Below are 15,105 nucleotides of genomic sequence, written 5' to 3' on the forward strand. Positions count from 1 at the left end.
TTTGAGACAAAAAGTTGGACCAAAAGTTAGCTAAACACCCTCTCAAGCAGTTGCCAGACCACATGGCACACACTTGTCATTTCAACTGTGTGGGAAGTGTAAAATGGGAAGACCATAGTCCAGTCCACACAGGCATAAATGAGAGACCATAGCCCCAGAATAACTAAAACAAAAGGGCTGGAGATGTGGCTCAAAGTGTTTGGTAGTGCAACTTCCTAGCCCTCAGTTTAACCCCCAGTGGAAAGAGAGAAAGGGAGGGAGGGAGGAAAGAAGGAGGGAAAGAAGGAAAAAAGAAGGAAGGAAAAAGAAGGAAGGGAAGGAGGGAGGGAGGGAGAAATGGAGGGAGAGAGAGATGTAGTCTTTGGCTCAGCAAGCACTGCAGTAGGCAAACCATGAAAGAGCCTCTTCAGGCTCTAGGTTACTCTCATTCATTTCTGACCACCTCAGTCTTTTCTGGGAACACATTCCTTTATCCAGTGCATGTGTAGCTCACACAGTGCCTTGTAACTATGTCATTGTCCTGTACTGGAATGTGGCAGGCAGCCTGAGTCTGTCCTTCGGGAGTCATCCTGCAGTTCACCATAGGTTTCTGTCTTGGCAAATCCTGGCCTCAAATGAAAATGTTAATACCTAATTTAGTCAAGTACAAACCAAATCCAAAGGAGATTAATATTTTTAAATTGTGGGTCTCCCTCCTCCTCCTCCTCCTCCTTCTCCTCCTCCTTCTCCTCTTCTCCTCTCTTTTCTCTCCTCCTCCTTCCCCTCCTTGTCCTCCTCCTTTTTTTGTCCAATCTTTGGTCCTAGGGCTTGAACTCAGAGCCTAGACACTGTCCCTGAACTCTCTTGCACAAGACTGATGTTCTAACATTTGAGCCACAGCCTTAACTTCCAGCTTTCCTGGTGGTTCATTGGAGATAAGAGTCTCATGGATTTTCCTGCCTGGGCTGGCATTGAACCTCCATTCTCTTATCTCAGCCTCCTGAGTAGCTAGGATTATAGGTGTGAGCCACTAGCAACCATGTTGTTGGTTTTGTTGTTAATATTTTTCCCAAAACATTTTATGCAGTCAGTATCTAGGAACACACAAAAAAGTGCACAAGAAGTCAGTACTGATGGCTCACACCTGTAATACTACCTACTCAGGAGGCTGAGATCTGAGCATGGAGGTTTGAAGCCAGCCTGGGCAGGTAAGTCTATGAAACTCTTCTTTCCAATTAACCACCCAGAAGCCAGGGAAGTAGAACTGTGGCTCAAATCGTAGGGCAGTAGCCTTGAACAAAAAAACACTAGCTCAGGGAAGCAGCCAGGCACTGAATTCAAGCCCTCCCAAAAATGAAGAAAAGTGCCCAGGCAGAGCCCTTGCCAAGATAACAAGTGCTAGTTAACTAGTTGATTAGTTCTGATGAATACTAGGGAAGGCCTGTGTCAGATCCATGGTTAGCATGGGACAAAGCGCTCACCTCCAGTGACTAGCAGTCATTTATCCGCTCATTAAATAAACACAGTTCATTTGCTGACTCTTCAGAACTAATTAAGAAACACAAACTTATGTTAGGACTTGCTTTTGGGGGATAATAGTCTCCACCTTTCCACACCAGTTCTCTCTGGAATTAATCCACTCTGAGGGCTTTCATTTGAAGAAGCCACTTCTGAAATGGACTACCTCAGCTAGGCTAAAGTTGCTTACCAAGTGAAAAAGAGAATTGAATTTGCCATTCATTTAAGGCCTCCAGATGTTCCGGAATCATACACGTGACTTTAACTCAATGCTAGAGTGATGGTCATGAATTTTAAGGTTCCAGTGATGGCTCCTTCCAGCCACAAAATCATGTTGTATAAAGAAAAGACGGAGATGGTTACACAAGACTGAAAGGTGGAAAATTAATATATTGATGTCGTCGTGTTTTCTGCCATAAATTTTCCTTTGTTGATCTTTCAGGGAGTGGTGGAGAATTAGTATAAGAGAAAGAGACAGACAGATAGAAAAAAAGAAGATTCCAAAGGAGAAGAGAAAGCCAGGTGCTGGTGGCTCATGCCTTAATCCTAGCTGCTCAGAAGGCTGAGATCTGAGGATCACAGTTCAGAGCCAGCCCAGGCAGGGAAGTCTGTGAAACTCTTATCTCCAATTAATGACCAGAAAACTAGAAGTGGCATTGTTGGCTCAAGTGGTAGAGCACTCGCCTTGAGCTGAAGAGCTGCGGGACAGTGCCTAGGCCCAGAGTTCAAGTGCTATGACTAACACAAATAGTAAATAAAGGGGGAGAGATCAGGGTAGGAAACGGTAGTCATCATAATGCTGGGCAAATCTAGGCACACTGACAGATCATGAGAGAAAGGCTTCCAAGTGGCCTTGGATTTTTTTCTTTGTAAAGGGTGTTGATTTCTTGCTGGAAAATAGAGGATGGGGGAAAGGAAGTTTTTAGGTTTAGGTTTGGATAACAATACTTCATTAAATAAAGTATTTGGAATTTTGCTATCCAGTTTGAGCCAGTTTCTCATTATTCTTTTCTTTATTCGCAGGCAAAGTTTTCATGTCATAGATTTTAAAAAGAAAGTATGATTAGATTGTTCCCAAAGGGAGTAAGTGTAGGGAGAGTCAGGAAATGAACAACCCATTTCTATTGAAGACCTCTAGTTTTATTTCACTTAGAAAAGTCTCCTAGAAACTCCTCCAAAGCCATTATAGAAGTGGCTGAGTCACAGAAGACTCCCCAGCACACAGCTAGAAAACAAGTGCTTGTATAAGTTCTGCAACTAAGGACATCTATAATTCCCTCTGAAGGGTTTTCTTCTGTTTCTTTGTCCTTCCTACCATAAAAAAAAAAAAAATACCCCTGCTTTCAACTGGCTTTATAGTCTTGGACAAGTTAGAAACTATGGTTTATAGGTGATCTCCAAAGTTCCTTCAGGCTCTTCCACCATAGGAAATAAGTAATCTAATTAGCACGTATCTTGGAAGACAGCAGCAGGACATGGTCAAAGAATTCCTTGCTAGCCAGTTGTGGTGTCAGTGACTTATAATCCCAGCACTTGGGAAGCAGAGGCAGGAGACTACAGATGGAGACTGTCTCAAAAAAAAAAAAAAATCCTTGCTAAATATCTGGGAGCTGAATTATTTTGACTTGGTGTGTGTGCTTTGCAAATCATCAAGCTCCATTGACCCTTCATCTTAAAGGGAGGGTGTTAGACCCTGTTGATGAGTTGGTGTAGGATATCCTTTGAACCACATGAGATAAAGTCACACAGCTACAGGACATCCCTGCCATCCATATCCCTGAGCATCTTACCTACCGGGGATTGAACCCAGGACCTTACACTTGCATCCTCCCACTTGAGCCATGTCTCTGCAGCTGCTGGGACAGTAGAGTCTCTTTCTCTATGTAACAGTGATTGAGGGATCAGATGGCTTCAGGGCTGCCCCTCTAATGCAAGTGTGAGGTCTACAAGAGCAGGCATCAGCCCCACCTGGGATCCAATAAACCAGATGCTCCTAGGCTCCTCCCTCAAGGAGCAGTCTGTTCTAACAAGTCTCCTATGGAATTTTGTCTGGAGCTAAAGTTTCCATTTCCACATGGAAGCATGAAGACATCTTGGAACAGGGCTTTTTGTTAGGGGGTGGAGGGTGGGATGCGGTTCTTTTGGTGCCAGTAACTAGGATTTGAACTCAGAACTAGGGTCCTAGCTTTTTTGCTCAGGTTTGGCACTCTACTAGTAAACCTATACCTCCACTTCTGGCTTTTTAGTGGTTAATTGCTAATAAGATTCTCACAGACTTTTCTCTGCCTGGGCTAGCTTTGCTTTTCAGATCTCAGCTTCTTGAGTAGCTAGGATTGATTACAGGTATGAGCCACCAGTGCCCAGCAGAAACAGGTTTCTTACAAGTGGGTTATGACTTATTCTCTTCTGGAACTGATGTGTAGGTGCTTGGCTGGTTACTATGGCAACCCCATCATTGGGTCAGGAGATCACTGCCGACCTTGCCCTTGTCCAGATGGTCCTGAAAGCGGACGCCAGTTTGCCAACAGCTGTTACCAAGATCCTGTTACTCTGCAGCTTGCATGTGTTTGTGAGCCTGGGTACATTGGTAAGTCACACACAGACTTGATAAAGGGGGCAAAGAGGAAGGAAAAGATGTACTTCAGTTCATTATCAATGAGAAAGATGTAGGGTGATCCAGTGAAAGATCCTTTCACAACCATCTACACACACACACACATAGAGGAGCAGTGAACCAAATCATCACGATGCACTTAACTCTCCTAGTTTGACCAACAGAAGCGAGGCCTGGCTGGCCCTCTGGGGAGGGAAGAGGGTGGACTGTTGCGTTGAGCTTTTCAGATAAGCTGCGAGTCCTGTGCTGGCTCTTCTCACACAATAGGCTCCAGATGTGAGGACTGCGCTTCAGGATTCTTTGGCAATCCCTCAGACATTGGAGGGTCCTGTCAGCCTTGTCAGTGTCACCACAACATTGACACCACTGACCCGGAAGCTTGTGACAAGGAGACTGGAAGGTGCCTGAAGTGCCTGTACCACACAGAAGGGGACCACTGCCAGCTTTGCCAGCATGGCTACTATGGCGATGCCCTCCGGCAGGACTGCAGAAGTAAGATGCTTCTTAGTCATTTGACCAAGTCCTTACTGGTCTCCACCCTCCTCCATCACCCTTTCAGTCTGATCTTCCTGTCTGTATTTCACACAGGGCTGCTTTTGTTCAGAGAGGTAAAATGTCATCTTCGGCGAATGAAAGATGAGGCTGAGTTGGTGGTGGTGTTGTTGTTTAATCTCTTTTTTTTTTTTTTTTTTTGTCGGTCGTGGGGCTTGAACTCTGGGCCTGGGCGCTGTCCCTTAGCTCTTCAGCTCAAGGCGAGCGCTCTACCACTTGAGCTACAGCGCCACTTCCGGTTTTCTGGTGATTTATTGGAGATAGGAGTCTCACGGTCTCTCCTGCCCGGGCTGGCTTTGAACCGCGATCCTCAGATCTCAGCCTCCTGAGTAGCTAGGATTACAGGCGTGAGCCACCAGCGCCCGGCTGTTGTTTAATCTCTTATATCCTCTCTTTTGGCCAACGCTCATGTCTCAAAATGTGGCTTAGTGCTAAGGAGAGACATCCAGAAGGGAAATTGTCACTGTCACCAAGATAAAAGCTGTGCAGTGCCATGTGTTGAAGTGTTCCTTCCCCGAACCACTGCTTGGATGGGATTAGAAACCTGGGGGTCTGGCGGGGATGGGGGACCACCTCTTCCTCTTCTGTGCTGGCACAGAAAGAAGTAATATCTCTAAATTCTTCTTTTCAGGCCTTATTATTATTTCTGCTTATCAGAAGATCAGCTAGGCTTCTTTACTGCTGCTGACACAAAGCCCCCAGGCCCCTGTTTTTATTTATGCAGACATGTGGAATGTGCAACCAGCAGGACTGGATTCCTTAAAGTCTTAGTAACTGGAAATGCTTCTGCCTGCCTCTCTTCTGACACTTTTCCTTACTGCTGCTTTCTGATTGGAGTTTAAACGCACTGGCTATTTGAGTTCCCCCTGGCATTTTTTTTTTTTTTTTGGCTGTTATTTCCAGCTAAATCTTCAATAAAAATGATTCACCAACAGTTGATTAAATCTGTTTATCATTGAAACACTCCTAGGCAAAATCTGTCATTGTATGAATGTGTGAACCGCCTGGGAAATGTCAGAATCATTTAGTATATTATGAGAAGTTATAAAGAGTGGTATTTTTTTTTTTTCCTTCTTGCAAAGCAAGATGGAGATCTGGGGAGAGAAAAATGTTACATGCTTGGTAAGGCTAACTTCTGCACGCCTGTGTTTTCATGGGTGTGATCCTAAGTAAAGCCAATTGTGCTGTTCTTTTTCAGAGTGTGTCTGCAATGACCTGGGCACTGTGCAGCAGCACTGTAATGGTTCTGACTGCCAGTGTGACAAAGCTACTGGCCAGTGCTTGTGTCTTCCTAATGTGATCGGGCAGAACTGTGACCGCTGTGCGCCCAACACCTGGCAGCTGGCCAGCGGGAAGGGCTGTGAGCCGTGTGACTGCAGTGCTGCCCATTCCTTCGGGCCTTCTTGTAATGAGGTAAGGTGACAGCTAGCCCAACAGATGGCTGTGCCCCAGTTGGAGAAACGCCAGCACAGCATACAACTTGGCAAGCACGGCATGACTAGCTGTCAGCTGAATCTTGTCCCCTTGGGTGACCTCATCGTGCAGAGTCCTCATTTGGTGTCTCCCTAGCATTCTCCTATAGTGTGTGGCTGCATGCAGACCCTCGGGAGAATGGACAGTGCTTATCTCTCCCTTGTCTTCCTGAATCAGACTTTACTTATAAGCTACTCAGCTTGAAAGGAACCACATACTCACACTCCTCGGATGGTAAAAAAGCTCTTTAAGGGCCGGGCACTGATGGCTCGCACCTGCAATCCTAGCTACTCAGGAGGCTGAGATCTGAGGATCATTCAAAGCCAGCCCGGGCAGGAGTGACTATGAGACTCCTATCTCCAACAAACCACCAGAAAACCGGCAGTGGTGCTGTGGCTCAAGTGGTAGAGCGCTCGCCTTGAGCTGAAGAGCTGAGGGACAGCGCCCAGGCCCAGAGATCAAGCCCCACTACCAAAAAAAAAAAAAAAATGCTCTTTAAGTGGGGTGGGGTTTGCCAGAGGTGGCCTGGGATTGGTGTTAAACTGTGAGATTTTAAAAATAAAAATTCAGAACCAGCAGGGTGCCAGTGGCTCATCGCAGCACCTCTGGGAGATTGAGATCTGAGAATCGAGCTTCAAAGCCAGTCCCAGCTAATAAAGCTACAAGTGACTTATCACCCATTAACTATAAGTGAAGGTGTGACTCGGGTGGTAGAGGACCAGCCTTGAGCAAAAAGGCCGAGAGCACAAGACCCTGAGTTCAAGCCCCAGAAGTGGCATCAAAGGAAAAACAAATGAGGAAACATATTAAGGCTGTGGCCCCTGTTAGCCCAGGTACTGGGATGGAGGAAGGTCTCTGGCCCCTGGTGGCACACGGAAGTCCTGCAGGCTAGTGGGTCAGTCTCACGTCTACCTGGCAAGGAGGGGAGTAAATGGCCACTGACCTCTGCCCTGATCTTGCTGTGTTTTGGCTGCAGTTCTCAGGGCAGTGCCAGTGCATGCCAGGCTTCGGAGGCCGCACCTGCAGCGAGTGCCAGGAGCTCTTCTGGGGAGACCCCGATGTGGAGTGCCGAGGTGAGCAAGCTGCTTCTGCCTGTGACTAACGGGGAGGGAATGGAGGACTGCAGGGGCTCTTTGCAAACTCCCATGTTCCGTTAAAATTACTTAGAATATTCATGATCTCAGGGCTAAGTACAGGTAGCAGAAATTGGACATGGGCTTTATTCTCCAGCCACAGATTCTGGTCACGTTTGCTTTGTATATGTGCATACCGCACCCCAAAGAAGTACTACACAGTTGGCTTTTCTAAGTGCTTTTACGCAAAGTGGGAAAATACAAGCAGTGCATTGCTGGAATTTGATCTCTGTCCCCCAAACAGTATTTTGTGGCTTGGCAGTAGAGCAGAAAGAAATGGCTGGTCTAGTAACGCTGTTGGATTCTGGTGGATTGGGCAGGCTCTGAGCAGTTGGCATGCATTCATTCATTAACATGAGGCCCACAACAGTGAGAACTGGACAGGCTGTTGTGGGGTCTTCATGCATGACAAAGGAAATACATAGCCGGAGCTCCAAGTTTGTTACGCCCAGATTCTCACTTAGACTGCAAGAACTACACAGTTTCTTAGCAAAAATGTAATGTTGTGGTCTGTTTCTATAATCCCAGCATTTGGGAGTCCGAGACAGGAGGATCAGGAGTTTGGGGCTATCCTGAGTTGCATAGTGAGATCCTGTCTCAAAAAAACCAAACCGGGCAGGTTGCCAGTGGTTCATGCCTATAATCCTAACTATTCAGGAGGCTGAGATCTGAGTAATCTGAGCAGAAAAGTTCCAAGAGATTCTGATCTCTAATTATTACCAAAAAAAGCCAGAAGGAAGTAGAGCTATGACTCAGGTGAGTGCTTAACCAAAAAAGCTCAAGGAGAGCACCCAGGCGCTGAGTTAAAGCCTAAGGACCAGCATACACACAGGATGTATGAACTGTAAGGGTGGCTTAATTCTTATACCACTGCAACTTTTTTTTTAACTTACTAACCTGGAATACTGTTTTTCACATCTTAAATAAGCAATTGTGGCAAAGATTTAATATGTTTCTTTTGTTTTTGTGGTGATGGTGTTGGAACTCAGGGCCTCATGCACTCTCCCACTTGAGTTGATTTGAGTCTCACTCCCAGCCCTTTTTGCTTTAGTTACTTTTCAGATAAGGCCTCGCATTTTTTACCAGGGCAGGCTTCAGACCCTGATCTTCCCCCTTCCACTTAGCTGGGACTAAAAATTTGCTCTAAGACACCCGGAGTGGTAGAGTTGGGGGTCTCACTAACTTTTTGCCCAGGCTGCCCACAAATTGTAATCTTCCTCATCACCTGCTAGGATTACAGGTGTGCATGACCACACCCCGCAACTAATTTCTTCAGTACTCTTTGTTTGATTTTCTTCATTGCACATATGAATTTGTAGTTTGCTGTGGTACTCTAAATTTACTGTCTTTTTTGCTCTTTTGGATGCAATGATTAATAACAGTACTCTTCAAGTGAGCAACTCATTAATTAGTCCCTGTAGAATCTAGAAGCCATGATCTTTAACTTCAAGAAAACTGGTAGCAGTTGGCAAGACGAGAGAAAGTTGTGTGTGATGTGTATTCTCAGTTGTAGCAGAGCAAGGAGGGTTTGTACTTCAGTCTGCAGTACAGAGGCAGGTTCTGAGTGAGGTTTGACCTCTCACTTCCACGACAAGATCACGTCATTCAGTGGATCCATTGCTCTAAGTGATATGTCTCCCAAAAGAAAACACTTCCTAAAATACGATTTCTCCCAGACCCTGTCTCTATTCTGTTTAACTTCTCAATCCTGTGATGACCTTTGTCCCGTTTTTCTCCAGTTAAGAGCTCATCCTCACCTACATCCTGGTTCTGTCTCTTGTGAGATTGGCAGAAAGGCCTGGGTTTCCAGAGCTGTCTGACCAGAAGGTCAGACATCTTAGCTTTGTTCACCCGAAAAGCTGCTGCCCGGAGGCAGTCAATCAGGGAAATTGTTCTTTCCTTTAAACTTTGGCCTCTACATCTGCTAGAGACATTGTGACTTATGGACCCCAGTGTCAACTTGTTTAGGTCAAAAGTTAGATCTTGTTTCAGAAACTTTGAAGACTGAGGTGCATTCATTGCATGGATGTTCGCCAACTTTCTGGTCATTTTTTAACTAGAGAAAAGGTCAGCGTATCACACTTGAAAATGATAACCAGCAGACAGCACAAGACCAAAAGTATTCTGCCAGAAAAAGTGTTCAAATTTGCCATGTCCATTCCTCTTCTTCTCCCTTCAGCGTTTCCTTTTTCTCTCTTTAGGCTCATGAGACTTTAGTTGTGAAGGAATGACAACGATTCTTCAGGCTCTATGTCGTTCCCATTGTGCTGCCTGGGTCTCTACAGGCACAGGGCAGCAGACAGGTGGCAGATGGGGATCTCCCAGCACAGAGCAGGTCCTGAGATCCCTCAGCAGAGAGCAGGTTCTGGGCCTGTGCTGGGTTCTAGCATGGAGAGCACAGAGGCCCTGCTCACTGGCCCAGCCCACCCGAGCTCACACAAAGCAGTTGTTCTGAATCCAGTCCTTAAACAGATGTAGAATCAGCCTGTTAAGATATAGTATCAGATCTTTTTATATGCATGATCCTCATGATCTGAGTTATAATATCGCTCCAAATACCTCTAACCAGCAAAAAACACACAAAACAACAACAAACAGAAACCAGTTTCAAGCCCTTTGGTGATATCATAGGCTTCTCTAAGGATTGGGGTTCAAGGACAGATGCCCCAGAGATATAAAGGTTCTAGATGTAGGGTCCTCTTCTCTTGCTTCTCTACTAAATTATGCTATCTTTTCAACTTCACTTTTTTTTTTCTTAAGTGAGGACCAGCAAACCCCTTTCCTCTTAAGTGTTACAATCTAACATCAAGGTATGGGCCCTACTTGGTAACCGGCAGTTTGAAGTTATAAAAGCCTGCCTGTCTTGGATGGGAAGGTCTCCACGACCTCTCCTGTGTTCACACTGGCTGACCGGGGCAGGGCCTGTGGGAGTTTGGAGCTTCGGAGCATTCAAGTTGTCACCACGATGAGCTGATGCTTCAGGCCCCTGGCACCCAGGAGTCAAGGGTGATAAATGTCCAACAGTGCCTAAGGCAGGCTCTCAACCCCCATAGGCCACTGGCCCAGAGGAAGTTCAACCTAGAGTGTATCCAAACAGAGAGAACTGAGTTAACAATGGGGGATTCATCACTGGCCTGAAGGCCTTGGGCAGACTACATGGGGTCGGAGCAGGACCCAGCCTGGCTGTGAGGGTGGAGAGGGCAGAGAAAGGGCACCATAGGAGACAAAATGGGGACTCTGGATTGGAGAGGACTTCTCAATGGGAGGATTAGAACTTGAAAGACAAGGTCCAAAGATCAGCAAGGACAAGAAATGGCATCTGAAATTAGATGAGTACAGGAAAAGAGCATAAAAAAATCTCGAATTGCGTAATGAATTGCCAGATCTATTTTCAGTTGAAATGGCTCATTTGGAGGGTACGGATTTAGACCTTTCTGGTGCCGTCTAGCAAACAATATGCTTATAGAAAGACTTCACTCATAGCCAAGTGCTCTTCTTATGGAAAAGAAATGCAATTACGTAAAAGACAAATGAATTGAGCCTCCAACTCACAAATGGTTGAATGTTCCTCTTGTCCAGGCGGGTTGGGGCTCTTGGCGGATTGTGCTGAGTCTGAACAAGCCACCACTGTGCTGGGTGACAGAGAATCTCATCCACTCAGCACTGAGTGTGCTGGGGAAAATGTAGCCTGGAGCTGTGCATTGTGCCCCGCAGAAGGCCAGGGGTCACAGGGGGAATGTCAGAGCTGGCAGAGGGAGGGTATAGTTTCCATGCAGGGCCCTGGCTCTTTGCAAAGCCCAGTGTTTCAATCCAGGAAAGTGTAACTGAGAGGCATAGGGGAGGCTCTGGGCAGGGGCCACTTTCCCACAGTGTTTGTGTCTCATCTCAGATTTCTTTAGTAGAAAACCACAGTGCGTTCCTTTGCCACACATTCATAGCACGTCTGTGTTCTTTCCTTGAGGTTGGATTTCTTGCACAATCACCAGAGTTTCCCTTTATTTCCACCTGATTCAGGAAGTCAAGCTTCATTTGAGTCTTTGGAGAATCATTAGTTCTATTGTTGAGAGTAATAAATCTTAGCCAGGGATGGGTGGCTTATACCTGTAATTCTAACACCTTAGAAGGTAGCTGAGATCTGAAGATCATGCTTTGAAGCCAACCTAGAAAGACACATCCAGAGACTGTTAAATCCAATCAAGCACCAAAAAGAAGTAGAGCTATGGCTAATGTGGTAGAACACTAGCCTTCAGCAAAAAAAAAAAAAGGCTAAAAGACAGTGCCTAGGCCCTGAGTTCAAGCCCCAGAGTTAGAGCATGCGCATGCACACACACGCATGGAAGAGTACATTTTGTCTATGTCTTCTATAACCCTAGTAACAGAATATGTGCCCCAGACAGAGGGCCTTTGCAGCCCACTGCCCATGCCATGCTGACGAATGGAGCTTTGGTAGTTGATAGGTCATGTATCCTATCAGTCTGCCTTTGTGCTGCAGTGTCACAGTTCAGTAGTCATAACCGAGACACAATGGCCCATAAAGCCTAAAGTATCTACTCTTTGGATCTTGACCCCTCAGCAGACAGGAGCTTGGTTCTGCAGGAGAAACCATAGTCACCCTCCAGCTTTCCCTCCATGCTTGAAGGCCTAGCCCTGAGTCTGAAAGGGGAAGGAGCAGGAGAGACTGTCAGAAAAAGGAAAACCACGAGTAAGAGATTAAAAGTAGGAAGTGGTGTTGTGGCTCAAGCGGTAGAGCACTCGTCTTGAGCTGAAGAGCTGAGGGACAGCGTTCAGGCCCAGAGTTCAAGCCCCACAACTGACAAAAAAAGAGATTAAAAGTATTTTTGATTTTTTGCTTTTGGTGAAATGGAAATGTACAGTATCTGCAGACATTTTTGGCCCCTGAGCAAGTCCTGTTGACCAAAGCAATGCATGATGTTTAAAGGCAAGGTCTGGGCAGCGCGTGGCAGTAGGTAGCCTGGTACCGGAGGCTCAGTCCCAAGGCAGTGCTCAGTTTCTGGTAGAAAAGTGGAAAATTAACTCCACACTGACTGACCATTGTGCACAGTTGGGTGGGACCAGGAGGCTAGGCTTTTTGGAGGAAAGAATATGTAAGTTATCATCACTTGATAACAGAGCCTGAAATGGATGTCCCCAGAGCTTGATGGGTCGTAGAGGAGGGTAGGAGTGGGGAGCAGGAGTCGTTAGGAGAGGCTACATGGTAAAGTTGTCTTTACTGCCATTTCGAGAATCTGCTCAGTGCTAAGTACTTGAAGGCATTATATACATTCTATGCTAGTAACAGACAGCGCACGGGGTAAATATAACCTCCAGTTTCTGTTGATTAATCTCAGATTCAGAGGTCTAGTGATTAGCCTAAAGACATACTATTAGAATGTGGAGACAGTTGGGATCTGAGGCCAGGCCTGGGGGCCCAGGCTCCCTTGTCCTTTCCACAGGCCTGTAGCTCTTCATTAACAGCTGGTATGTAGAGGAAATTGCTGTCCTAGCTAGAGGACAATAAGGACAAGTAGCAGCAAGGCTGTGGAAAGTACCCTGAGGAAACAGTCTCAGCTGGAGTCATGGGGAAGTTTGCTGTCACTGGATTGTGAAAAGCTTTAACTGCATGGCCTTTGTTCAGACCACTGGAGGTCTAGAGGAGAGAGGGAAGGGCAAAGGAAAGCAGGGGCATTAGCTGTCCAGAAATAGCAATATCCAGTTTCCCATTCTGACATTGACTTGCTGGTGTTTTTCCTCTGAGCCTCCATATCCTTTACAATATCTTTTTTTCTACATGCCAGTACTGAGGCTTGAACTTAGGGCCTCAAGCTCTCGTTTGGCTTTTCTCATGTAAGGCTTATACTGCACTACTTGAGCCACAACTCCATTTCCGGCTTTTTGGTGGTTAGTTGGAGGTAAGAGTGTCATGGACTTAACTGCCCAGGCTGGTTTTTGAACCTCAATCCTCAGATCTCAGCCTCGTGAGTAGTTAGGATGACAAGTGTGAACCACTGGCACCTGGCTATGTGAGCCTCAACATTTTAAAAATGGGTGCCATATTCTTCATGTACCTTCCTCTTAGGAGTCATGCTTTAAATGAGAAACCAGTAGGGGCTGGGAAGATGGCTCAGTGGTAGAGCGCTTGCCTTGCATGCCTGAGGTCCTGGGTTCGATTCCTCAGCACCACATAAGCAAAAATGAAAAAAGCCGGAAGTGGCACTGTGGCTCGTGGTAGAGCGCTAGCCTTGAGCTGAAGAGCTGAAGGACAGCGCCCAGGCCCAGAGTTCGGGCCTCACGACCCACAAAAAAAAAAAAAAAAAAAAAAAAAAAAAAAAACTAAATGAGAAACCAGTAAACATGGAGGAAATGTAATGACTGCAGACCAGAGAACACATTTGCAAATACAAATGTAATTCTTTGTGTTGTAGTACTGGGGTTTGGACTCGGGGCTTCATACTTGGCAGGCAGGTGTTAACTCCATTTGACACAGGCCTCCAGCTTTTCTTGCTTTCATTAATTTTCAAATTGGGTCTTGCTCTTGTTGCCCAATTGGGGCAAACTGATCTATCTATTTATACATCCCACTGAGCTGGGATGATTGGTTAAGATATTGAGTCAAGTAAACTCTTTCTTCTGACTGGCCTCAGACTGCAGTCCTCCTGGTCTCCAACTTCTGAGTAGCTAGGATTACGGTTATAAGTCATCTTGCCTATTTTGTTATTTGAGGAAGGGTCTCCCTGTGTTGCCTGTGCTGGCCTTGAACTTGTGATTCTTCACATTGGATTACCATGTCTCACTGAAAATATAATTCATTATGTGACAAATTAAAATGAGCATGTCTCATTTAAAAAATACTGGAGGCGGGCTGGGAAGGTGGCTCAGTGGTAGAGCGCATGCCTTGCATGCCAGAGGCCCTGAGTTCGATTCCTCAGCACCATATAAGCAAAAAGAAAAAAACCGGAAGTGGCGCTGTGGCTCAAGTGGTAGAGCGCTAGCCTTGAGCTGAAGAGCTGAGGGACAGCACCCAGGCCCGGAGTTCAGGCCTCATGACCGGACCCCCCCCCCAAAAAAAATACTGGAGGCTCTCTGCCCCCCCCCATCAGAGATAGGGCTTGAACTCAGGGCCTGGGCACTGTCTCTGAGCTTTTTTGCTCAAAGGTAGCACTCTATCACTTTGAGCCACAGTGGCATGTCTGGTTTTTTGGTGGTTAATTGGAGATAAGTATCATGGAGTTTTCTATCCGGACTGGCTTTTAACCATGATCCTCACATCTTAGCTTCCTGAGTGGCTAGGATTGCCTGGCTTTTTTTTTTTTTTTGTCAGTCATGGGGCTTGAACTCTGGGCCTGGGCGCTGTCCCTCAGCTCTTCAGCTCAAGGCTAGCACTCTACCACTTGAGCCACAGTACCACTTCCAGCTTTTTCTGCTTATGTGGTGCTGAGGAATTGAACCCAGGGCCTCATGCTTGTGAGGCAAGCACTCTACCACTGAGCTACCTTCCCCAGACCTCCTCTTCCTCCTCCTCCTCCTCCTCCTCCTCCTCCTCTTCCTCTTCAGACAGACTCTATGTAGTCCAGGTGGGTCTTAAATTTATGACCCTCCTACCTCAGCCTCCCCCAAAATGCTGTTTTTTAACCTTATGATTTGTTCATCTGAATGAGAAAGCAACAGCTTTGCTATATGCCCTCTCCTTCCCAAAGAAAGTTTTTGCTTCTCTGCCCTGTGATCCCACCTGTGAAGGCAGCACTGAGCTCCAGGAGAGAAGGCTCCCGTGGGGCCTGCTCAGCCTCAGCCTGTAAGGTTGGTGTACAGATCTTTGGGTCTCCATCCCAGTGGTGCAAG

General features: G+C 46.3%; 1 protein-coding gene across 1 annotated transcript in view; it reads left to right on the forward strand.

Annotated features, from left to right (window-relative positions):
* Lamb1 (laminin subunit beta 1) overlaps nucleotides 1-15,105 on the forward strand; it is a 74,359-nt gene that overhangs the window by 39,353 nt on the left and 19,901 nt on the right. Inside the window, exons 21-24 of the mRNA XM_069996222.1 lie at nucleotides 3,921-4,084; nucleotides 4,379-4,603; nucleotides 5,862-6,076; nucleotides 7,113-7,209. Coding sequence (XP_069852323.1) covers nucleotides 3,921-4,084; nucleotides 4,379-4,603; nucleotides 5,862-6,076; nucleotides 7,113-7,209 — 701 coding nt within the window. The remainder of the gene's footprint in view (nucleotides 1-3,920; nucleotides 4,085-4,378; nucleotides 4,604-5,861; nucleotides 6,077-7,112; nucleotides 7,210-15,105) is intronic.

This window comes from Dipodomys merriami, unplaced genomic scaffold, assembly GCF_024711535.1.
Source record: "Dipodomys merriami isolate MVZ:Mamm:240054 unplaced genomic scaffold, mDipMer1.0.p SCAF_5, whole genome shotgun sequence".
NCBI classification, from domain to species: domain Eukaryota; kingdom Metazoa; phylum Chordata; class Mammalia; order Rodentia; family Heteromyidae; genus Dipodomys; species Dipodomys merriami.